This window comes from Patella vulgata, chromosome 5, assembly GCF_932274485.2.
Source record: "Patella vulgata chromosome 5, xgPatVulg1.2, whole genome shotgun sequence".
Lineage (NCBI taxonomy): Eukaryota > Metazoa > Mollusca > Gastropoda > Patellidae > Patella > Patella vulgata.
In genome coordinates, this window is record NC_065883.2 from 53435190 (window position 1) to 53461859 (window position 26670).

At 32.9% G+C, this 26670-nt stretch overlaps 1 protein-coding gene across 4 annotated transcripts; it reads right to left on the bottom strand.

Moving 5' to 3' along the window:
- Nucleotides 1-140: 140 nt before the first annotated feature.
- On the bottom strand, nt 141-25719 carry LOC126821435 (nuclear RNA export factor 1). 4 transcript variants are annotated; one of them, XM_056101170.1, is made up of 23 exons: nt 25553-25718; nt 21681-21794; nt 18707-18875; nt 18341-18411; nt 18125-18177; nt 17486-17572; nt 16353-16457; nt 15563-15704; nt 12905-12993; nt 10203-10310; nt 9780-9889; nt 8359-8395; nt 8122-8190; nt 7188-7304; nt 5341-5387; nt 5129-5199; nt 4166-4281; nt 3480-3522; nt 3237-3309; nt 2639-2696; nt 2205-2389; nt 1797-1857; nt 141-272 (listed from the first exon to the last, which is right to left on the bottom strand). In XM_056101170.1, the coding sequence occupies exons 1-23, from the start codon at nt 25620-25622 to the stop codon at nt 234-236; spliced, it is 2034 nt and encodes a 677-aa protein (XP_055957145.1). In that variant the 5' UTR covers nt 25623-25718; the 3' UTR covers nt 141-233. The 4 variants fall into 4 exon arrangements, 3 of the variants coding, with proteins under 3 accessions (XP_055957145.1, XP_050405814.2, XP_050405050.1); XM_050549857.2 differs by lacking the exons at nt 9780-9889; nt 12905-12993; nt 15563-15704; ... (5 more) ...; nt 21681-21794; nt 25553-25718 and having other exon boundaries at nt 10203-10300; XR_008788175.1 differs by lacking the exons at nt 141-272; nt 1797-1857; nt 2205-2389; ... (5 more) ...; nt 5341-5387; nt 9780-9889 and having other exon boundaries at nt 7234-7304; nt 25553-25719.
- Nucleotides 25720-26670: the final 951 nt, after the last annotated feature.

Sequence of the window (26670 nt, forward strand, 5' to 3'; positions counted from 1 at the left end):
ATTAACAACAGAATACATGAATTGATGACAGTTCCACCAATAAATAACTGTAGCAGTCTTTAAAATATTAGTTATTTCCTCATACCAACCATTAACACATACAAATTATCCAAGGTTAAAAAATGCCCTCTTTTTGTTTGTTTGGGGTTTTTTTTCTCGTAAAATTGTTATTTAAAAGAATCATCTATACTTCATTATCAATCAAAACAAATAGATAATCTGCATTATTTTTTTTATTTTATAAATGCTTCAGGTGGTATTTTGCCAGCTTTCTGAAATAGAAAATAAATTGTGAATGAATGTCTTTGTTTTAGCAATTACTCCTTAAAAAAGTTAAATTTACATGTTATAAAATAAGGTATTTAAAAAGTCATATTCTTTAAAATTTAAAATCAATATTTCAAACCTAAATTATACAAGTCAACAGTGAGGCTGATGTCCCCCACCTAAATTTTAAAATAAATAGATGACATATTGATTTCACAGTTATCTACTTCAATAATATTGGGCAGTCAAACTGATTATCAACTATACACTGAGTTATCTTGTCCCAAACATTGACCAATGAAATTGCTTCGCTCTGCTTAGCTTTAGTTGGAAATGGTAATCATTGAACTCAGTCAAAACATTCACCTAATAAACATCTACAACATCAACTTTAAACATTCTACCTCAATTAAAAGCAGAGTTGTTATGTTCCAAAGTATTGACCAGTCAAATTGCTTATCGCTACTTAGCCAAGGTAATAATGATATAATGAATCTATACTCAGAGTTTCATCACTCTCAACCAATCGGAACTAATGTTATCATGTTCCAAAGTCTCAATCAAATTGCTTATCTCTGCTTAGCCTTAGTGGAAAATGCGCACGTCAGAACTGTGTCAAGGCATTCACCTACACTAAGTTTGAACATTCTACCTCAATTAGAAGCAGAGTTATTGTGTTCTAAAGTCTCGACCAAGTAATGTATTGATGTAATGAAACTATACACGAAGTTTCACCACTATCACTCAATTAGAATCAAAGTTGTCGAGCTCCAAAGTTTCAACCAATTAAAATGCTTATCGCTTTGCTTACCCAGATCAAAAAATGCTCATTAACGAACTTAGTTAAGGTATCGATGTGATGAAACTATACACCAAGTTTCATCACTCTCACTTAATTATAACTAAAGTTATCGTGCCCCAAAGCATCATCCAATCAAATTGCTTATCTCTGCTTACCTTACGCAGAACATGCTCATCTTCAAGAATGCCTACACTAAGTTTGAATATTCTACCTCAAGCAGAAAATACTCATTATCAAACTTAGTCAAGGCATTGATGTAATGAAACTATACACCAAATTTCATCACTCTCACTTAATTAGAATAAAGGTTATCGTGTCCCAAAGCATCAACCAATCAAATTGCTTATCTCTGCTTACCCTAAGCAGAAAATGCTCATCTTCGAACTCCATCAAGGCATTCAACTAATAAACACCTACACCAAATTTTAACATTCTACCTTAATTAGACGGAGAGTTATATGTTCCAAAGTCTCGACCAAACACACTGCTTTCTGCTTACCCGGAGCAGAAAATGCTCATTATCAAACTTAGTCAGGGTATTGATGTAATGAAGTTTGATCATTCTAGCTCAATTAGAAGGAGAGTTATTGTGTCCCCAAAATTGTGACGGACGGACAGACAGTCCCCCTGCTTTCTTCGAAAGGCGGAGGAAATCAAAATAGATCATGTGGCAAAATTTTAAATTGAGAAACATGATGTACCACTATAGAAATAGTTCTAAACTTACATTTAATTCCATAAAAATTAATCCAGCTTTTTCATAATTCCATCCATTTTCTTGTAGACACCTATAACAAATAATACAACTTATTCTGAATCTATGTATTGAACTTGAAAATTATATCACATTAATATGCTAATGACTGTAAAAGTTAATATGCATGTAGCCTGCAGGTTCTCAACTGCATTTTTTACCCCAACCTTCAACTATGGGCCAAAGCAAGAACTTTTTCATGCATGCCCGTTTTTCTGTTTTAAGTATATAACCCTCATAGAGTCATACATATAGCTAGGTATTTTAAACACTCCTGTGACAGGAAGCCATGTTGCAAAATTATGTTGTCCTCTGTTTAAAGTTAAACCTCATTTACCCAGTTTTGAACACAAGAGAAGCAAACAATAAATAAATACTTACTTTGCTGACCATTCCAAATTCATGTTAGATACAGTAGCAAACTGTTGTAACATCTGTTGTTGTGTTGGAGTAAGACCACCACTAGTTGATGGTGCTTCAGTAATAGACATATTATTTGGTAAAGCTGGTGGGTTACTTGATACAGGACTAGAAGATGGGGTGGGTCCGGTGTTTTTGAAAGCAACCTATCAATTAAAATATATTCTAAATCAATATCACATCAATAATTCTAATTATCACAGGTTCTTTAATGAGCACGGCAAGAAATACACAGGGCCTGTTTGCCATACCATCCAAATGACTACACTTTTCCTTGCCAGGCCCTCTGTCCTGCATGACTGACAACACTGGATCAAACCTCAGACCTGGTTAGTGAGCCAGTGCCCTACCTTTCATAAATATAAAATGGAATGGTATGATTTTTTCCAACTAACCTGAACTTGTTGTGGTGATGCATTTGTAATTGTCAGTGTATCATTAGTTATCAAAATACTGTAAAAGAAATAGAAGTGAAAACAAAATGAAATATTTGATGGAGATGGTTCATTAGTTTCTATATTCTAACAAAAGGTAAATAATGATGACGGCTACTTGGATAAACTTTTTTAAATGTTCACATATAACTGTCATAAAAATACAGATGTGACCTCGTCATCCTTTGATGTTGGCGTAACAATTATTTAATATAATAAATAATGGTACTGGCCATGTGCCAATCATGCATTAATTATGCTTGATGAAGGAAATGTTGAACTTATGTTGACGATTTCGTTGAAATGCACGGGATAGTGTATCTGTATTTTAAGTTGTTACATCCTAGTGCAGTATCAATATATTAATGTAGTTAAAACCACACTGCAAAATGGGTGTTTGAAATTTACAATATGAAATTTATCTCAGTCATGGCAAGTAAATTATTATCTGAAGTTAATATTATTATATCATCAGTCATGTATAATAATAAATCATACAAATTTTTATTTAGAGGAAAGTTATATAAACAGGAAATCTAATTTTATAACCAATATTTACCCTTGTCCACTGGGTACAGCTACAAAATGTCGTGAAAAAGCTCGAATAGGTGGTTTATCTGTTTTACTGTCAGCTATTATAAAACAAATAGAAATATCAGTTAACCCAGCAAAGAATAATGTTTGAACAACAAAATGTGCATTGGTTTTTTCCCCATATAATAACTATTTAACCTTATTATTGAATTACAGTTTAAAGAAATAACCAAACCAAAATAATAAAATCTAGTTTGATAATACTCACATTCTTTAAATACACCAATGAGAGAGAAGGCCATCATATTGGGCTAAAATAAAATACAAGTGTCTCAATAATAATTATACACTATTACACCAAGGATAGGGATTTGTCAGATGATTTACAAATATTAGTAGGGATTTCCTCATGAACAATCCTATCCCTACCATACAATGAAAACTATGTATGTGTTCATAAGCATTAAAAGTACAATTGCAAAAAGTTGCGGTTTCTGTTCAAAAAGCATACACATGTATACAATCAAAGGGCCAATGGCTAGGGAGAAGAAATTTGCCTGCTCTTTCTTAAATTCCAATCATCAAATGTTATTTAACAAACACAAGAGAATGTCCAGAGGTGGACTTAATTATTTTCGTCCCATACAAACAAACTGGTATCACCCACAGACTTGAAAGACATAATTATTTGTTAAGTTTATCGAGTTTGGAAGTGAAGAAATCTTTTTCAAAATTCTATTTTTTTGATAAAAATGGTGAGGGTTCTTTTTGGGTGGAAAATACAGAAAGATAAAAGGTTGAAATTAAAATGAATAACATCTAAAATATGTGAGATAGTTGTCAGAAATTTAAAAATTTGTTTTGAAAAAAACTATCTGTGGATTTTGTTTGTGTTCAAGACAGGGTCTATTATTTATTATTAATTTATTTTTCATATTATAAGCTTATACTTACAGTTACAACACCCACATCAACAACAAATGAATTGGGATCATGAGAAGTTTTAGGTAATAAGCATAGCTGTGAAGCGATGGCTATCTTTCCTCGTTTTAACAATCGGTAGTTCTTATCTATAATTATAGATATAATAAACATTCAAGCATTATTCATTTATTGCTATAATTAATATGATAGGGTACTTTAACAGACATTTTATCAAGGGTACTTTAACAGACATTTTATCAAGGGTTTTAATATCTCATTCTAAACAATACTTTTGTCAGACTACCATGATGATTTTTATTTCTGTGAGAGAGAAATGTGGTTTAACATCTACTTCTGGGTCATTTTGAGACTAACATGGTATATCTTCACTTCAATAATTTGCTTGTTCACGGGGGAGCATGGCTGAATGGTTACAAGGTCTGACTGTCATTGAGTCAAGTGGCGTGGTTTCGAATCCCCACTTGTACGTGGCAAGACGTAGGGTTGCCTGTCCAACCTAGTGGCATTTCGCCGGGTCTTCCCACTGCTATAGAACCCTACATGGAAGCAAATTATTGAAATAATATTGAACCATGTGTTAGTCCCAAAATGACCTAGTTTGTGTCCAGTGGATGTTAAACCCCATTTCTCTCTCTTGTTCACAGGGATTTTAGCAAATGGGAGGAAACCGAGAAACTCCAGGTGGTTATGCAGGCAATCCTCCCCCCATATGGATCAGATGACTGACCTTGTGACCTAAAACAAATGCATTAGACCACCCAGACACCCATCCCCCCCCCCCCACACACACACCCCCACACACACACTAAATGTGTTGTGGAAGAGAGGTAAATCTTCTCCCATACAGCTTACATTTTCGCTTACTTTCGAAATCACAGTAACAAACAATAAATAGTATCATATTTCAATCAGAAATATAAGGAGTTAATAATTTCTCAAATCATCAAAATTCTATGTAACAATATACATTACCTAGATTCTTGGTACCACTCCCTTTGATAAGATTTCGACTCTCAGGAATGTACTCTTGTAAATTTGGTTGTCTGAAATATATTTAATATTATTGAACTTAGTGATAGTGTAAATAAATATATACAGAGTAAATAGTACTCAACATATATGTACAAATAAATTCAAGAAATAGAACTCTGGAGGCCAGAATTTCAATCTTAACCAACATTTACCTGTATTCAAGTCCACCATTGTAACTTGCAGCTAATGAAAATGTTGCCTGGAAAAAATAAAAATGTAATGAATTATTAATCTTTTCAACAAAAGAGATATTATCATTTTTCAAATAACCATATAATGACATTATTATCATATTGAACATAACCAGTTTCTGTTATAATTATCATATTTCAAATAACTGTCATAATTGTCATATTTAACATATCGGTAACCGTATACTGTCATATTATCATAATTCAAATAATTGTATTAATAATGTCATAATCATCAAATTAAAAATTACTTTATACTGTCATAATTATATTTCAAATAATAATAAATTACGTAATTATCAAATTTCAAATAACCGTACTGTCATATTATCATATTTCAAATAATTGTATTCATAATGTCATAATCATCAAACTTAAATAACCGTATATTCAGTATACGGTTATGTTAAATTTGATAACTATGTAATTATTTGAAATATAATTATGACAGTATACTATACTATCAAATATAACATAACCGTATACTGTCATAATTACAGTATACTTTCAATTATATTCCAAATTACTGCATACTGCCATAATTATTTAATTTCAAATAACCGTATATACTATCTTAATAATCATATCTAAAATAATTGTAAATTTTATACTTATCATATTTCATATAACTACAGTCAGTCATAATTATCATATTTAAAATATCTGTATATGGTCATAATTATCATATCTAACATAACTGTGTACTGTTATAATTATCACATTTCAAATAACCATCATATACTGTCATAATTATCATATTTCAAAAAACTTTCTTAAAAACTGTATAGTCTTAATAATTATATCTAAAACAAGCCAACAGTGAGGCTGATGTCCCCTGCCGATTTCCCAAAATAAATAGATGACACATATTCATTAATCGCACATTTATTTTTTTCAAAAGTATCAAGCAATCAAACTGATTATCAACTATACACTAAGTTTCATCACTCACTATCAGATGGAATGAGAGTTTGAACATTCTTCTACCTCAATTAGAAGGAGAGTTATTGTGTTCCAAAGTATCGACCAATCAAACTGCTTATCGATCCTTAGGATACACAAAAAATTCTCATCAACAAAGTTAGTCAAGGTAATGAGTTTCATCACTCTCACTTAATTAAAACAAAAGTTATCGTGCCCCAAAGCATCAACCAATCAGATTGCTTATCTCTGCTGACCGTAAGCAGACAATGTTTATCATCGAACTCCATCAAGGCATTCACCTAATGAACGTCTACACCAAGTATGAACATTCTACCTCAATTAGAAGGAGCGTTGTGTTCCAAAGTCTCGACCAATCAAATTGCTTATCGCTCTGCTTACCCATAAGCAGAAAATGCTATTATCGAACTTAGTCAAGGTATTGTTGTAATAAAACTATACACCAAATTTCGTCACTCTCACTTAATTAGAACCAAAGTTATCGTGTCCCAAAGCATCAACCAAGCAAATTGCTTATCTTTGCTTACCCTAAGCCGAAAATGCTCAATTAGAAAGAGAGTTATTGTGTCCCAAAAAGTGTGACGGACAGACGGACGGACAGACAGACGGACCCACCCATTTTAATAGTCCCCTGCTTTCTTCGAAAGGCGGGGGACAATAACTGTATAATGTGACCGGTACCGACAGTCATAGGTGATGGCAATATGTCCACATTAAATCTCAGCATATGTAAAGGGAATGGAACAGTCAACAAAGCAGAACAAAATAATTTTATGGATTTTGAAGAAGCTTCTATTCACTTCATTCTATCGTCCTGATTTCATATATTGTTTGTCAAATATAACAATAAAATTGATACAACTTACCTCTTCGAAGTAGGCTTCTTTTAAAGGATGTCTATTGTCAGAGTCATAAATTGAATAGAACTCTCTTAAAAATTTCACAATCAATGCCTTTAGAGTCTCATCAGAAAAAAAGCTTCCCTAAAATACAAACGCAGAAATTTATTATTATTGTTATCAATTTCTTATGAATTTACAGTTGGTCATATTAAATTAAATTCAGTTAGAATAACACAGACATGAGGTTTATATCATAATAATACATCTCTTGATATTGAGGATTAATAGAAAGCAAGTAAACCGTTATATAATTGTGATTTATCATTTCTTTATCTAATAATTCTATTTTAATCCAATTTTTGGACTAAGAAAATAATTACAATTTACATGCCAATTTTAACATACATTAAAGATACATTATGGGAGATTTTTATAGAGAGTTGGCCATTCTTGCTATAACAATTCAAAAGTAGATGATGAAAGAAGAATATATTGAAAAATTCAGTCAAATTACTTTATTCTGAACATAGTTATCATCGTTGTAATATTTGCCTAGAAATGGTAGCGAAATGTGTCGTCACCTTCGCTGATCATTTGATTGATAGGCGTTAACTCCACCTACATATCTCGATTATCAAGTAAAGTTTTCAATGGCATACGGAAACGCTTTACAGCGGCCTCGCCTCGATCTAACTGACGTATTTTCATCAGGTTACCCCTTATTTGATTTAATCAATTAGTGAAATCCTATTTAAATCCGAGCTGTAGCCGAGCCATCCGTGGGTCTACAGAGTTGATTTTGGTCTTGTTGTTTAAATAAAGATCTAATTTATAATTTCTATAACATCTGAAGCCCAAATTAAGACTTGCAATAATCAGATTTAGCTCTTGCATAATGCATGTTTAATTAGGAAAATTCCATTTAATATTTGAATTAAAAGAAAGTAATTTAACTAACCTTTGTTGGAAGAAGGGTTGTGTTTGTTTCTAGATCAAATTTTATAGTTGGTGGTAAAACATTACCATCCTAAAATTATAGAAAATAGTGTGTAATAATTCATTATCTTATTAGATCAAAATATAGCACAGACACAAATTGTATTTTCTCTTTATTACAAATAAATGAAATATCCTTAGCAAGCAGATTCTAATTCATTTAAATATTTTCATGAGGCAATTGCAATCAACAACATACCAGGTTTACAATGTCGCTAAATCTTTTTCTCACTGCACTGAAAAAAAATATATACTGAAGTGAACAATTATAATTTGTGTTAGTTATCTTCCAATTCTGATACTTTAGAATTGGTATTATATAAAAAGTTATCCTATCTTTGATTTACAATCATAACAGTGCATATCTGGGGAAAAACATATTTTAACCAAAACAGTTACGATATTTTCATTAGTCTGTTTTTTATTAACATGAATGTTACTGAAATAACACAATAATTAAGTTCAATTTCTCAAATGTTTGTACAAAATCTGCATATCAAAGACAATTTAATGAACAATGAATAACAGAAAGGTCCAATCAGAGATGTTCTGCGATTCAGAGATATAATTAGACAGACATATATGAGGATGGAATTTGTCTAAAAATATCAGAGTATCATCTTTATTACTGCACAAATCATATCGATATAGCTCTAAATAAGCCTTGAGATTTTTTTTTTTTTATCAAAAATCCATTGCATTCTATCAGAACAATTCCACCAGTCCACAATATTAAGAGAAAATCAGTAAGATCATCATTGTGTCTACATAACTCAAGCCCCGACAGCACCTGTCTTAGGTTGTCCCTCCTTCTGAGAGATCTTACCCGTCATTGGTTAACTGTCGCGTTGCTTGAAGACACTACCGATAGTTAATTTGGAACAATTACAGATTTATTTTTTATCTGTCATGGTGCCAAATTATATCAAGACACTCAGATCATAGGCTTCTTCACAGGGATTCTTCTACCATCATTCTCTCTCGTCCTCCACAAAAATTATTCATAATCTGTTGCAGTAAATCAATGTTCCCATCAACAGATTCCTCCTTTGTATACAGTATTCTAGAATTGTGTGGTTAAAAAAAAACATTTCTATGATCATAAAGATATTGTACTCTATAGTAAAGGCATGAACTTCAGTTTGAAGACATGGATCTCACTAAATTACTTGTTTATATTTCCATCCCAAAAATGTCTGTATTTTTTAGTTACAGTGGAGAAAATGTACTTAATTATGTGATATGTTAGTAAAACAAGGTAGTTTACTTGTTTAATATTCCATAATATTTTTTCTCCAGTTTATAATAAATAATTTCATACACACTCTTATGATAGTAAAATATAAGTTCAAAATATGATAGGATTTCTTATAATCATGCTATGACGAAGTCAAAGACAGCCTTTACCATAACACTTTTCAGGTGCCCAAGCTTTAAACTATAGTAAATATGGCAATGTATTCATTTGAATGACATATTCTAAAGTTTATTTGTAATCTAAAATTCATTGTTAATGGATAAAATGTGATCAACACAACGATACCACAACTCCAATAACTTCCTCCACTCATAACACATGGCATGGTAACAATACCATCAGTCAACATGCCTACTTATTACCTAATATATGATGTTTTATCTTTAAATGAATCACACAAAACATTATGGTCCAACTTGAGGCTTTCTAAGTTCCATGTCTTGATTTTGTCCAACTCTTCAATAGTTTTTAACTGTGAACAACAATACATGTGAAGTAAAAGATTTATTAGGCAGCAACATAATCATACGAAGACAATTCAAAACGTAAAAGCAAGTAGCAGAACTCATTAAATCTTAATGTACACAAATGAAATGGAGTTTGATGAAACATCAGCTCCAACCGGACAATATTATGGCAAACACATAATTATTGCAAAGAATGGTACAGAAAAGACCACTTTTCATTTGTAAACAACAACAGCCATAATCAACTTTTAAAGTTCAACCATTTGGTTTCCTATAGCTATCCCACAAACAAATTTTCTCTTATACACAGTTACTTACTTCATTATCTGATAAATCTAGGCTTGTTAAATGTGGTGTAACAGAAACAAGCCCTTGTAATCCATTCAAACTATGAATTTTATTTGATCTGAGGTTTAAACACACTAACTGAAAATATGATAGTATATACAAAAAATTCATTAATTGTAATTGGCTTTAACTTTTCCTTTAAATTTATATCACTAAATTCTTGCAAGGAAAATCCAGTACATGAATGTTAAAAACTGTAGTTATAAATTTTATACCCAAACTCAAATATGTTAAGGATTCATTATATGTAAGTTTTAGATAAAGAAATGACCTTTCTTGCTATGATAGTTCAAAATAGATTTAGAAGATAGTTTGCCAGGCAACGAAACATACGCCCACAGTTACAGTAGCTAAATCGTCAAGGCAGTGTCAACATTTTTTCTATTGTCGGTAATGAAACATTTATAATACACTAAGATCTGATTAAGAGTAACAACTCATTAAGTAATTATCAGAAAATCATTGGAATTTGTTTGGCCCATGGTAACATTTTATATACAAAATATTTAATATCACAGATTTATGTGTTAAAGTTATCAACCAGTAGCTGCCAAGCAGGATACGCCCAGATTTTGCTAGAGATAGATAGAGAACAAGCTAAAAACAAAAACAATTTTTTGTACAATCAGGGGCCATAATCCAGAAAGTTATGGTCTGAAATATCAAAAGGGACCAAGATTTTTGGAATATAAAGATGTTTTAAGTTTCAACAAAATCGGATAAAAAATTGTGACGTCTAGAGGGTCCATAACTACTGTATTACATAATTATACACAATTTGCGTACAAAGAGCCGTGATTTTTTCGGGCAGTTTTATTTTGATTTTCCCGAAATTCGAATTCAATCTTCATTATGGTGGAATGGTGAAATATCTAAACGGTTTTTAAAATTGGAAAATAAATTGTGACCTCTAGAGAATCCACAAGCTAAAAATGCGATTTTTCGACCAATCAGGGGTCATAATCCAGGAAGTTACGTTCGGATATGTGTGATAATCAAAATGAACCAAGATCTTTATGAGAAAAACATATAAAGTTTCATCCAACTTGGATATAAACTGTGGCCTCTAGAGGATCCACAACTTTGATATACTATATTTTTATACTATTTGCGTACAAGGGGTGGCCATTATTATGTCCTTCAATTTTAGTCTGATTTTCACAGATAAAAATTGTGACCTCTATATGGACCACAGACTCAAAAGTGCGATTTTTTGTACAAACAAGGGCCATAATTCCGGAAGTTATGATTCGATATGCACGAATATCGAACGGAACCAAGATCTTTGGGTTATAAACACGCATTTCAAGTGTCATCAAATTCGGATTAAAATTATGACCTCTAGGAGGTCCACAACCTTGATATACCAGATGTTTACACTATTTGCATACAAGGGACGGCCATTTTGTGCGACAGTTTTAGTCCGATTTCCACGAAATTCAAACTCAACCATCATTAGGGTGTAACGGTGATATACTTAAAGATTTTTTTAAATCAGATAAAAATTGTGACCTCTAGAGGGACCACAAGCTAAAAGCGTGATTTTTCGTACAATCAGGGGTTATAATTCAGGAAGGTCTGATCTGATATGCACGAATATCTAAAGGAGCCAAGATCTTTTGGATATAAACTTGCATTCCAAGTTTCATCAAAATCAGATGAAAAATGTGACCTTTAGAAGGTCCACAACCTTGATATACCATATTTTTACACTATTTGCGTATAAGGGGTGGCCATTTTACGAAATTTGAACTAAAAAATCATTAGGGTGTAACGGTTATATACTAACAAAACAATTTTTTTTTAATCAGATAAAAATTGTGACCTCTAGAGAGGGACCACTAGCTAAAAACGTGATTTTTTGTTACTTTTAGGGGCCATGATTCAGGAAGTTACCATCCGATATGCACGAATATCAAAAGGAACCAAGATCTTTGGCTTACAAACATGCATTTCAAGTTTCATCAAAATCGGATCAAAATTGTAACCTTTAAAGTGTCCACAAGCTAAAAACGTGATTTTGGACGGCTGGACAGGGGCGACGACAATATATGTCCACATGAAAATGTGGGAGTATAAAAATCATTGAAAATCAATATACTTGTTCGTCTCAAGACCTTATACTCTGTGTATCAATCTAAAGTCAATCGAAACGATTATATATAGGCGTTAACATGGTGTATAAATATAAAATCAATCAGATGATAACTACATGTATGGCCTCTAGAGCGTCCACAAGTGATCAAGGGCCATAAATTCGGCAGTAATTATCGGAAATCATTGAAAATCATTGAAAATCAATAGGCTTCTTCATCTCATGACCTTAAACACGGTGTATAAATTTAAAAACAATCAGATATTAAATTTTGCCTCTAGAGCGACAACAAATGCAGGATGGACCGATGGACAGGGACAACGAAAAAATGAATATACTGCAAATTTCATTCAAATTACTTTATTCTGAGCAAAATTATGAGTGTTGGATGATGTAGCGTAGATTGTTTATTTTCATAGCAACAGTACTGGACAAACAAGACAAAGTCTTGATTATCCATTTTATCGTTAAATTTTTAATCTCACCGCAGGTGTTCTCATCCATATAAATGGCCTTCCATGTTAATAAAGACCTGCAATAGCTCACATAATACATCTTTAGTCTATTATCAACTTACTTCTGGAATATTATCTCTAATGATATTAATGACTTCTGACATCACATTGATTTTATTTAAAGACATATACAGTCCATCTGCTTGTAGGCCTTAAAATAAAACAGACAGGAAATAAAAATTAGTAAACAAGAGGTCCATGGGTTTTAATCGACTTTCGGTTAAGAGAGTGTGTGTTATGTATTTGCTCTGTGAGAATATGAATCACCACAACACACAACCATCATATCATTGTTATTTTCATGATTAAATCAAATCAAAGCGAAAATCTCAACAAATTGTGTTCAGGTACTTATTTTGTGTTGTAAAGTGCTAGTCAAGTGTTATACTAACTCATATCTTTGTGTAAATAGCAGTAAGTACTAATAAACTGTTGCTCTTCCTTGTATCTTACTTGGTGCCAGTCATTATCACATATGTGATAGAGCTGGTTAAATAGACCGGAGGCTCAGCGCGGGGGGGGTTCCATCAAATGGGCACAAAACCAGACCCAACTTTTCTAGAGTAAAATTTTGCGTAGAATACGATGCCGAGTGGTAATCAGTCCGCCGTTGGGGCATTTTCGAGATATTCGGGGTCAAAGGTCAATTGAGTTCATTTGCACTGAAAGTGAATGCGCAGTCATTCTTGTATTAGGAAAAGAAGCTGAAAATGATCAAAAGTAATCACACTTTCAATAAAAATGTAAACTTGCTTAATTCACCTTTAGTCTTAGTTACCCTGGAGGTCAAAAGGTGAAATTTACCGTTTTTGCACTAGGAAGATTTAAAGCAATAAAATGTCAACGTAAAATATAAAAATTAAAGCGAAACCTGTTCTAATTAATAGTAGGAACATTTCAAATTTATCTTTAGGTGGTCTTAGCACCAAACTTTTACTTTGGAACGTCAAAAATGATCTTGCATAACAGAACCAACAAACTTTGAAATCTGTTTCAAAAATACGTAAAAACTGTCAAATCAAAATCTCTCCGATTTATTTTCACAACGATTGTTATACATAATGATACTAGTTATCTGAAAAACAATTGAATAGTTTCAGTGTTGGACTCCAGCCTGCGGGCCGCGTGGATTTCCGAGAATCCCAGTCTAGGAAAACCGACGTTAATCTGTGACGGAAAAACCGACGAATATCACATATGTGATAATGACTGGCACCAATATTGTCCTTTAAAGTGCAGTAATAACTAGCAAAGCGCTGTTCTTCCTTGTATCTTATTTAATATGTTGTTAAGTGCTAGTCAAGTATCATTAACCAATATTGTCCTCTAAAGTGCAGTAATTACTAGCAAAGCGCTGTTCTTCCTTGTATCTTATTTAATATGTTGTTAAGTGCTAGTCAAGTATCATTACTAATTCATATCTTTATGTTAAGTGCAGTAAAGTGCTGTTCTTAATTGTATCTTAATTAGAGTGTTGTAAGTACTAGTAAAATGCTGTTCTTTACTAGTAGTAGTAAAGTGATGCTCTTCCTTGGATTTTATGTCAAGATACATTATGTAAGATTTAGATAAAGAGCTGACCATTCTTGTTTAAATAGCTCTAAAATAGATAATGTAAAATGAAAATATTGAAAATTTTATTCAAATTACTTCATTCTGAGCTAAGTTATCACTGTTGGTAGTTTTGACAAGACTTAGCCTTACTTTTCCATTTTTAAATTAAATGTTTAAATGGCGAACCCTTTTATTAATCTAGTTAAAATCTTGAGCATCCGATGCCATCGAGAGTTGATTATGGTCTTGTTTTGTTAATAAAGGTCTACTTAATAGTTTATATAACATTTCACTAATTTCAGGCCTAAAGAAAGACCTGCAATAGGCAGATTTAGCTCTTACATAAAGTATGTTTAATTATTATTATCATTACAGCATATTTATAGTGCACCCTTTCATAAAACATTTTGCAGGGGCACTAAGTGACAATGTAATCATAAATAAACAACAAGATTATGGACATGTTAACGATTGTGTACAGAGTCAGTTAAAAGCCTGATTAAATATATGTTTCAAGTTGTTTTTTTAAAGAATATAGAGATGTACAACATCTTTAACTAAATGGTAGATTATTCCACAAAACAGGTGCTTGATAAATAAAAGAGTGCTGACCATAAGAGACTAGTTGAACAATATTGAGTTGTTTGGACATGAACGTCAAAACTCCTTATTCACAGACACGTAACCCTTTTTTAAGATTTTGGGTCAACTTTTTCGTTGGGTGACCTGATGATCGATTCCCGTTCATTGAGAGATCTATACAGTGAATGACCCATGTCCTGTACTTGATAACGAAATGTAAATTTCACCTACACATTATTTTTATAAAAAAAAATGTCTGGTTTTATCAAGACACCGCATAATACACCTTGGGTCACCGGTCTTCATTTCAAGATGAAGACTGACGGCTTTAAGTTGTTTGAAAACATATCACAAATATTGAGTTAGTTGCTCGGCCCTTAGGTAGAGTATTTTAAGGAATTTTAACACAAAATTAAGCAGTTTTATTCTCCAAAAAATTATCGGGATTAGCTCTTTAAAGTGTCGTATTTACTAGTAAAGTGCTGTATCTTTATGTAAAAAGTAGTAAAGTTCTAGTCAAGTCGTATACTTACTTGTATCTTTATTAAAAGTGTAGTAAAGGGTTAGCCAAGTGTTATACTTACTTGTATCTTTGTGTAAAGTATTGAGATCTAAGACTTTAGTAGTAGGGTCATAACGAGTACTCATAGCTTCTTTTAACTTAACTTTAGACTCATCTGTTAGTACAAATGATGGACGGGATGTTGGCGAGACAACTACAATCATCTGGTAAATAACAATTAATCATAGTTATATTTTCATTAATCACACAGTAGTGAGTAAACAGAGAGAGAGAGAGGTCATTTCGGGACTAACACATGGTTCAATTTTATTTTGATAATTCTCAGGTCAATGATTCCTTTGGAAGACCAAAGCATCTGTATAAACAATTCGTCAAAAAATTGAATAGAAGCAGGGATAATTCTAACGATATTGGTTGGGTGGAAAAAGGCTCTTTATCGGCATTTGCCAACTTCATGGATTGAACACTCGAGAGTTTATAACAGTATTTATTGCTATTTATTCATCATTAAGCAATGAAATATCATAAATAAAATAAAAGCGAAGACATTTTTTTTATTATTTATGTTAAATATTATCTAGAAAAATCAAAACCGCGGTATGTGCGGTTTTTCAATATATTATATCTGTGACGGTTTTATATCGAAAAACCAAAATATCACCCAGTTCTATGTCTTATTACTATACTATAGTAACTACATTAATCGGTGTAGATTTTAAATCCAGGTAAAAAGCAATATTTTTACTAGTCTACCTTTTCAATATATAATATAAAGGTAACAAATTATTTTGGAAGTACTCCTAAAAAATCTGTCTGTGATCAGTAGAATAAACACTCTCACGATAACTTACCTTAAAACCATTTGGTAAAGTTGCTTTATTTGTGGTAGCTCTAACTGCTTTAGCAACATTACTATCATCCAAGTAGAAAACAGCATTTTTATTCTCATAATGAAACTGGAAGAACAACACAAAGATGGTTGACTTATTAAGAAAATTAAGGAAAAAATAAGAGAGCTTTTTCCTTTAATTATAATATCAATAATTAGCCCTTCCTGTTTATCTTTTACACATCAAGCCATTTTTAATATTATGCAATAGTAATGTACAAATACAAATCTAACAATTGGTGACTTTATGAAGGAATAAAATATGCTATTACGGTATTTCACAGGATATAAATTCAGCTTAGACAATAAATTGTATAATTTTACAGTATTTCTGATCTTTTTTATCCAAGATACATAATTTGAATTAATGTGTTCAGTCTATGTAATAATACTGGGTTCAAAGTCCTAGGAATACATATTCTCTTCTCATAAAGGATGTTCAAGAAAAGAAAGATAGGTTGCCAGGCAACAAAACATACACCCACAGCAGCTAAATCGTCCGAGCGGTCAACAAGGGTTGTCGCATATTTATTCTTTTGTAAGTAATTAAGGGCATTTAATTGACAATTTCATACAATTTCATTGTTTGAGGGTTCACAAGGTTCTAAAAACTAAAACAAAGGCCGTAACTCAGGAAGTAATCTACAGAAATTGTTGAAATTCAACAGGCTTTTTCGTTTTACTAATTCAAATAATGCTTATAAATTTCATACAGATCGGATAACTTTTGTTGTTCGAATGTTCACAATGTTCAACAAAGTGAAACAAGGGCCTTAACTCTAGATGTAATTGCTGGAAATTGGTGAATTTCAACACGCTTCTTTGTTTTACTAATTCAAATGATGCATTTGAATTTCATACAGATTGGGTGATAACGTTTGTCGTTCGAGCATTCACAAGGTGCAACAAAGTGAAACCAGGGCCATAACTCCAGAAGAAATTAACGGAAGTTACTGAAATTAAACAGACTTCTACATCTCACTAATGCAAACAACATATATCAATTTCAAAACAATCAGATGATAAATGTAGTCTGTAGAGTTTTCATAAGAAATTGTGGACGGACGGGGGCGTATAAAAATTACCATTACTTACTTGTACAGGAGTGAATGAACCACAACTTATTAGTGACTGAATCGTTTTAATAAGAAAATCTTTCTCACATTTTTTACCATGAGGTATCTGTAACACAAACAGGTAGGTTTTAACTGATAATTATTTCTATCAATTATATAACCTACTACAAAGTTCAATATGTTGAGTTCAAGATTTAGCAGGACTTTTCTTTTGATAAATGGGATTTTTTTTTTTTTTTTTTTGTGAAGGGAGGATCCATTACAGAAAATGAAATGAATCCCCTTCATTTTGTTTTAAAGAAATTTGTAAAAACATTTCATTCTTTTTTCAGTCATTTCGTCTATTAGTATCAAGGTGAGTATTGAACTGACACATTTACAGAAAGTATAGGAGATATGATGCAACAACCAAATTTACCAATGAGTCGATATGAATATTGACATTTGCTTTTAATAGAAATACATACACAAATAAAATTTTACCGGAAACCTGATATCAGTACTAATGTTTAAGCAGGTAAGAACAAGAAAGAATGATAAAACTTGTCAGAGTTCGGTAAAATGTAAAATGTGAAACAGAAGAAAACAAACATTTGAGTTTAATCAGACTGCCATGTTTCAACTATATATACATGTATTAATATTTTATCAAACTTACTGTTACTTTCCACCATGTACTGTGATCACCACCTTGTCCTGAAGAATTACCTCCTAAAACAAATAATTAGCACTTTTTAAAGTTTACAATCTAAGTGTTAATATAATTTATATATGTTTAAAAATTTAATTCAAAATGGGTATCATCATGATCATTAGTCCTGAAAGATATCATAAAATCAATTCAAATACGCAACAGCACTACAATAAAACTCACTATCTCTATCTCTATCTGAAGGATATCGTCGTCCACCTCGTCTACTAGGTGGTCTTGCTGAGTATGGATTACTGAAAGATAATGTAAATACTTAAAGAATAAAAATATTAAGTTGATCAAAAAATTGTTTGAAATACTACATGAAGCTATGAAAGTTGTGTGTATATAATGTTTATGTTTTGTAGAAAAAAAATTGGGCATGCTCTGGTGATCTATTAATTCATGACAATTTTAAAATAAACACCACAAAATGTAAACTAATAACAAAGCATGTCACGATTTTCACTAACAACTACCCTTGGAAAATTTATAAGACTAAGTTTACTGAATTCAATCAGATTCTAATAGATGAGCTTTAATACTTACAAGCGCTGTCTACCAGACCCTCTATCCTCTGATCCCATTGCATCATCCCCATCAACGTCTAATCTAGATCGGGGATTAAAGGTAACACTCTTACCTCGACCTCGTTTACTTATACCTCTTGGTCCTCGACCATAACTAGGTGGTCTATATATCTCCCTACTACCTCTTCCTGAAAATCAATATATACAAAATAGTATATCAAAACCAATATCATAACAATAAGAGGAAAATAATGTTACAAAAAGAGTGTTTCTGTAGCTAATTTATTTGTTATTGGTAACGTGTTGTCAATGCACAAGCACTGTTTCAAGTGTTTGCAAGACAGTCAACATTGATAATGATTAGTTCTTAATGATTTTATTGTTTTGTTTAAAGATGCATTATGTAAGAGCTAAATCCATTTTTTAAACTATAATGGCGAAAACTCTAAATCTTACATAATGCATCTTTAAGTACATTTTTATATCTTAATAAAAATCCATTAAATAATAAAACTATTATGTTTCAAAATTGAAATAAATTTGAATATGCTGCTTAACATTTATTAAATTTCCACGGTTCGGTAGCATTGTGAATGTGATGTGGGATACATTGTTTCCATAGTGTTGCTGAAATCTCAATTGTGTGTTGATGTTAATTGTGGTGATGACCGATACATTTAAAGATAGGAAAGGTGCCAGGCAACGAAACATACGCCCACAGCAGCTAAGTCATCTGGGCTGTCAACAAGAGTTGTCGAATATTTTTTCTATTGTCAGTAATAAAACATTTATATACACTAAAGTAATTATCATGATTATGGGCTATAACTCTGGTAGTAATTATCAGAAATCATTGAAAATCACTGGGCTTCTTCGTCTCACGACCTTAACACTGTGTTTAAATTTAATCGGATATTAACTTTAGCCTCTAGAGCATCCAAAAGATTTTTCAAAGTGTTCAAGGGCCATAACTCTCACAATTATTATCGGATATCGTTGAAAATTGATAGGCTTCTTCGTATCATGACCTCAAACACTGTCTATAAATCGAATATTAACTTTAGTCTCTAGAGCGTCCACAACATTTTTCAAAGTGATCAAGGGCCATAACTCTCACAATTATTATCGGATATCATTGAAAATCGATAGGCTTCTTCATATCATGGCCTTAAACACTGTGTATAAATTTAAAGTGAATTGGATATTAACTTTAGCCTCCAGATCCTCCACAAGATTTTTCAAAGTGATCAAGGGCCATAACTCTGGCAGTAATTATAGGAAATCGCTGAAAATCAATAGACTTCTTCGTCTCATATTCATAACCTTAAACACTGTGTATAAATTTAAAGTTTAAAGTCAATCGGACATTAACTTTAGCCTCTAGAACGTCCACAAGCAATTGTCGATGCCGGACCGCCGGCCGGACAGGGGCAACGACAATATACGACCACATTTCATAGTACAGATCAACCATAGCAAAGATCTCTTTGACGCTCCGTCCGTTTGAATTCCCGGTACCGGTAGATATTAAGATAATAACCGGATAATACATTGATTGATTCACTGACCATTTGTTAGGTAAATTTAAATCTTCATTGAATATAATCCCCTGATAGGGTGACCCATGTACTCACAGAAATACAGTCCACCGCTGATAGTTCAAGACTACCACTGAAGCGTGCACATTCGCCGCGCCGAGACCAACTGTCTGACAGTATGATACTATAAATAGCCATGGCACGTGCAATTCTCTACAAATCTATCAACTATTACAGCCGTAAAAAATTTATTGTTGACGATTTTGAATAGCAGTAAAATTAAGCTTCTTGGTTATTACAGCAGATTTAGAAATTACGTTCGTTTCATTTTTTAAATCGCTTTATCATTAACTGTACTGTTAAGAGCGGCATCTTTTGGTTTAGTACAAATAATATCTCTGAATCACTCGGGTTAGTCAGGAACATGATACTAGCAGTAGTTTCATTTTACTTTTACAAGCTTCTTAAAACGATTGTTGAGCTACCTAACTTGCTTATTTCTAAATTCAATTTCTTGTTCTAGCTTTCTGTTATGTTTCGTAGAATGGTCGATAGACTGGTTAAGCGAGACTAATTTCAAAACAAGGGCACGTAACCTATCTTTTACTCAAAAGTGTCTGGATGTTATGGACGACTCTTGGAACCAGTTTTCAGTCTATTATTTATACATGATTAACGGTCATAGCTTATTAAGTACAACATGATCGTTTATTTAGTGACTATAATTGTGTGAAACTGATTTAAGGCTTGGCATATATATAAATATTGTGGCGTTATTGTCGAGATATATGGAGATATTTATTTATGGTGGGTCACCCTACCCCTGATAGAACACCGAATACACGGAGAGAGAAACAGTGTCAGTGGATATTTTCCTGACAGAATCTCCAATGCCGAATTCCAATGACACATGACATATCAGTTGGAATTAGGTCAATAAACCAGTTCTAAATAGCATTTACGGTTATGATTTTTTATTTTATACACATGCTGACAGAGGCTTAAGTTTGAAAATGTTATTGAAGGCTATATATTTCATTTTATAGCAATTTTAGTTATGGTTGTCATGTGATCATCGTGCCATTTGCCTATGATCGACGAATGAATAAAAACTTTTGCAAGTTACGTGACTGTTACGTGATGGACTAAAAATTGTGTTATGAAGACATGCCATGGTGGCGTATAAGCTTATTTTGGCTACGGCATTTTCTAATACTGGCAATAAACAATAAACACAATTTTGTTTTTTAGACAATGTTATTATTAATTAAGATTCTAAGGATTCGCGTAGATTGCATATGAGAATCCTCTTAGATTCTAGCAATGAAATGACGCATTTCTAGACCTGGTTTTTAACCAACGTTACACTGATCTTCAGATGATGGAAAACTCAGGATTAACATATGTAAGACTGAAGGAAAAAGTAAACACAGAAAATTGAATGTATGTCTTTACCAGAATTATTTCTTCCATATCCTCCACCACCTCTAATTTTCCCCCCTCCACCTCCCCCTCCACCACTGCCTCCACGATGTCTCTGTGACCTTGGTCCCCATCGGTCATCATGCTCTGAAACAACAAGCAAAAAGAAATGAAGTCTAATTATGTGCCACTTTTCATCAATCTGCATGCAGTAAGTCAGAAATGGCTGGGTCAAAATTATCATGAAGTAGACTATATTATTACACAAGGTGTTGACAGTTTTTATTTGACGATACGCTATCGATACATTTAACAGCACCATACATAAAAACATAGACATGGTACATGTACCTCATCTGTCAGCCCTGCATATCTCCAGATGAGGTGGGTGCCGGTTACTATAAGCTTTGGTACCGTACTATAAGATTATAGTTCTATCTAGCAGCGCATTGCTCTGTGCTTAAGCGTAATAAATCATAACTGATATTACTGAAATGTCTAAAGTCTGTGAAAAACATCACTTGAACAATTTAACCGATAATTTTTGTACAAAATACCACCACATACTACCTCATTATTGTGGTTGAATTATACAGTTAATGCGTGGAATTAGCAAAATGTTTACGATAAACTGAACAAGCGGTTGCCATGCAAGATACGCTGACATTTTGCAGGGTCTATAAACTTCATACATATTTCACATTTTGTGTAAAAGGCAGTGGCTATAATTCTATAATTATTGACCTTTAAACTTTAACACAAATTTTAAGTTCCATTTACATGTACATTGGACAAAAATTGTTACATCTAGCAGGTCCACAAACTTTGCAGATATTTCATATTTTGTGTAAAAGGCAAGGGGCATAACTCCAGAACAGAAGGTCGACGTTTCATGGCCAGCCATGAGTCCTGACCTTTCTCCTATAGAGCACGTCTGGGACAACACTGCAAGAATTGGCAGTGGCACTGCAAGAGAAGTGGGTAAGATTGTCCCAAATCGTGATTGGACGGTTGATTAGGAGCATGCCACGACAAATTGCTGAGTGTCTGAGGATTGGTGGAGCAATTATTCATTATTAAGACAAAAATCAAAAACGTCCATTTTCACTTTTGACAGTGTATCTCTTTGTGAGTGAAATGGGGCCGTCAGATAAGCCGCCAATATGAACTGTTTATGTTAATGTGTTGGCACACTGGTTACCTCTAATAAAAACAGCAGTGCATTTCCGCAGTTTTGTATTGTTTCTGAATATCCCCTACTTTTTTTGAAGAGTACATTTGAATTTCATCTAAATCGGACAAAAATTGTTGCCTCTGGATTATGGTGTAATGGTGAGGGGCCATAATCCATGAATTTACGGTCCGATACATGCCAACATAGAAAGGAAACTGGGATCTTTGGGGTATAAACCTACAATTAAAGCATCATCAAAATTGTGACCTGTAGATAAGTGTCAACAGACATATGTGAATGGACATCCAGAAGGACAGGGGCGATAACATAATATATCCACATGAAAATGTGGGCTTACATATTATTATATTAAAGATAGTTTGCCAGGCAACGAAAAATACGCCCAAAGCAGCTAAATTGTCCAGGTACTCAATAAGAGTTGTCACATTTTTACTGGTAATGAAACATTTATAATACACTAAAATCTGATTAAGAGGAAAACAACTCATTAAAGATACATTATGGGAGATTAGATAAAGAGCTGACAGTTCTCAATAGAATAGTTAAAAACAAGATAATGTAAAGTTAATTTGCTGAAAATTTCAGTCAAAATGATCCACTCTGAACCGAGAATTGAGCGATTGAATTTTAAGCCTAGCCTCAATCATCAATACTAAAGTATAAAGTCGGTATGATAAAAAACATATCGATTATTCATTATTTGATATAATCATCAATGAAAGTTGAGCAACAGATCTGATTCCAATCCAGTAAATATTGCAGGCATCAAGAGTTGATTATGGTCTGGATAAGTTAATTAATGTCTGATTAATAACTTAGTTAACATTTCAGACCTAAAGAAAGACCTGCAGTAGGCAGATTTAGCTCTTGCATATTGTATGTTTAGGTAATTATCAGAAAATCATTAGAATTCATTTGGCCCCTGCTAACGTTTAGCATATGGTACAAAACATTAAATATCATGGATTTAGCTGTTCAAATTATCAAAAATCATTGAAAATCAATACACTTGTTCGTCTCCAGACCTTAACCTCTGTGTATCAATCTAAAGTCAATCAAAATGATTATTATAATTATATACAGGCGTAAACACAGTGTATAAAAATAAAATACATTGGATATTAACATTAGCCTCCAAGAATGTCCACAAGATTTTTCAAAGTGATTAAGGGTCATAACTCTGGCAATAATTATCAGAAATCTTTGTCTCATGACCTTAAATACTGTGTATAAATTTAATGTCAATCGGATATTAACATTCGCTTCTCTGTGGACGCCGGACCGACTGAGGCGCAATGACAATATACGACCACATTTCAATGTGGCCGTATAAAAAGTCTATTTATAACGCAGAGAGAGAGAGAAATGAAGTTTAAAGTCCAATCAGCACAAACTAGGTCATTTCGGGACTAATATATACTTCAATTTTATTTCAATTGGAAGAAAAACCACTCCCCGTAACAATTTTAATGGAAGATGTCAAACTTCAATATACCCTCCGAAATGTACTCTTTCCCCTCAGAATACGTCATATAAGATTCATGAAGCAATCTCAAAATTCATAGCTGAATCGAGAATAAACTATTAAGTTAGTTACGCAAAATAGAGCACTCAATGACTAGTCATGGAAGAATAACTGGCTGTGTTGACCAGGTTTGGCGGCTAGGCAAATGGATGCTTTAACAATATCAGAATAAATTAACATTAAAGTAGGGAACTACATTTACAAAGAACTATTGTTGTAGGACAGTATGGTGGTTCATGGAAGAATAACTGGTTGTGTAGACCAGGTTTGGCGGCTAGGCACCTGGATGCATTAACAATATCAAATAAATTAACGTTAAGGTAGGGAACTACATTTACAAAGAACTATTGTTGTAGGACAGTATGGTGGTTCATGGAGGAATAACTGGTTGTGTAGACCAGGTTTGGCGGCTAGGCACCTGGATGCTTTAACAATATCAAATAAATTAACGTTAAGGTAGGGAACTACCTATAGTTAAAAAGGAAGGAGCTATTGTTGTAGGCAGAGGTCGCAGTCTCGCAAAAATTCGATTTTTTTCACACATTTACACGCAGAAAATTTCCCCGGCGTGAGAATAATTAGATTATTCTATTTCGTAGTTTGTACACTACATCATCAATTTCCATGCATCATGCGGCATTTCATACACGACTTTGGATTGGCTAGAACATGATAAATTGTTTACATTCAGCCAATGACATGTTTTGTTAGTTGGGGTGATAACTACATAGATACATTGTAGACTACTAATTGCCCAAAAAATACAGTTTTTATTTATCAACTATGTTCCAAACTTGGCCCAAAAGCATGATAACAAAAAGTGCTGATGTCAAATAAGTTAAGTCGAATTTTCTCAGTTATGCTGCATCACTGATCATTCACATTGCATTGATTTTCATCAAATTTGGCATGGATTTTCAAACACACTGGCTGGTAAGTTTATAAATAAACCAAAGTTCACTAGTTTGTTCATAATCGAAGAAATCCAATTAAAATTTCGGACGCTTCAGACAGTAGGCCTATTTTATAAAATTGAAAAAAGTAGAGTCTATACCACAACAACACGAAAAGAATTAGATCTAGGCTACAAAAATGAAAAATGAGTGATAATATTAAAATTGAATTGTTTTCTATTAGGCCTATGTGACCTGCAAGGTAAAATGACATTTTCAAAATATATATTACCAATAAATGATCGATGCCCATCTCTACCCGTTGTTACTGTGAATTCGTTGTCACTACGAAATCGACTCATTTTTGCAAAATATTGTTATTTTTCAGATAGTACGCAATCCAACGCACAACCTTGCCTGGCTTAGTCGGCCATATTATGCTGTGTTAAACGTCATCAATTTTGATCACAAGAATGAGCATCGTCATTAATATTAAGTGTTATTCCCCCTGAAGTCGCTGAGTGGATACAGACCACTGAGTTGATTTTTCTTAAACGTTTACTCCCACACTGATCCGCGCGGTGAATATTCGCCAGCCCGCGACAATCACTGATTATAATAAAGATGACATCGATGTGACCTAATGAGCAACAAATAATATGTAACAGGCATTGCCTGAGTAGAGCGAAGCTGATTATTGTCAAATATAAAACCTTCATAATTAATTTTCTCAAGTGATACAAAAAATGTTAAATAATTTAGTTTTTCCAAATTGATTTTCATTTAGATCAAAATTGTATACATTAATTTTGTTTTTTAAAAAAGAACAAAAAAGTGTGAGAATTATTTTCATTGACGTCAAAAATATGTGACGTCATTGATTAGACGCGTCATAGAAATAGTTCTATGAGGCGCGTAATCTCGCTTGGGCGAGATTTGGTAAGTTGACATGCGCATTGCCTGTTTTGCCCAGTGTATCCGGTTCCGGTCTGAATTTTTTTTTAATCAACAGTCTGTGGGTGACAATTTCAGTTACGCTCCTGTGTTACCGGAAAAGAGCTTTGCTCAACCACCGCGCTTCGCGCGATGCTGTAGAGCTTTGCTCTATATTAACTTTTTTCCTCCGACAAATTAAATTTTTTTATGTATTAGAAAAATAAATAAACACGTTTGAAGTATTTGTAGGTAAAAATTATTTCCTATTTTAGTGTAAATGGGTATTAATATGAGTAAAAGGCGTCATTCTGCTCGAATCAGTAACGTCTTATGTAAACAATGCACGCGCCATTGAGCCAATGATTGACGCCGCGTGATATGACGTCATATGTTGAAGGCAGTCATCTTTTACAGAGATATTAGAAGACTTTCGTAATACTCTGTGAAACAGATTGGTTTACTCCATGCCACTTT

What these genes read in the sequence shown, in the direction of transcription:
- LOC126821435 (XM_056101170.1), bottom strand. Translation starts at nt 25,622, where the DNA reads ATGAGTCGATTTCGTAGTGACAACGAATTCACAGTAACAACGGGTAGA. An exon ending in TTCAGATAGAGATAGAGATA is followed by an intron (nt 18,178 to 18,340) that starts GTGAGTTTTATT and finishes TATTTGTTTTAG; the next exon opens with GAGGTAATTCTTCAGGACAA. An exon ending in TAATTTTTATGGAATTAAAT is followed by an intron (nt 273 to 1,796) that starts GTAAGTTTAGAA and finishes TTTCTATTTCAG; the next exon opens with AAAGCTGGCAAAATACCACC.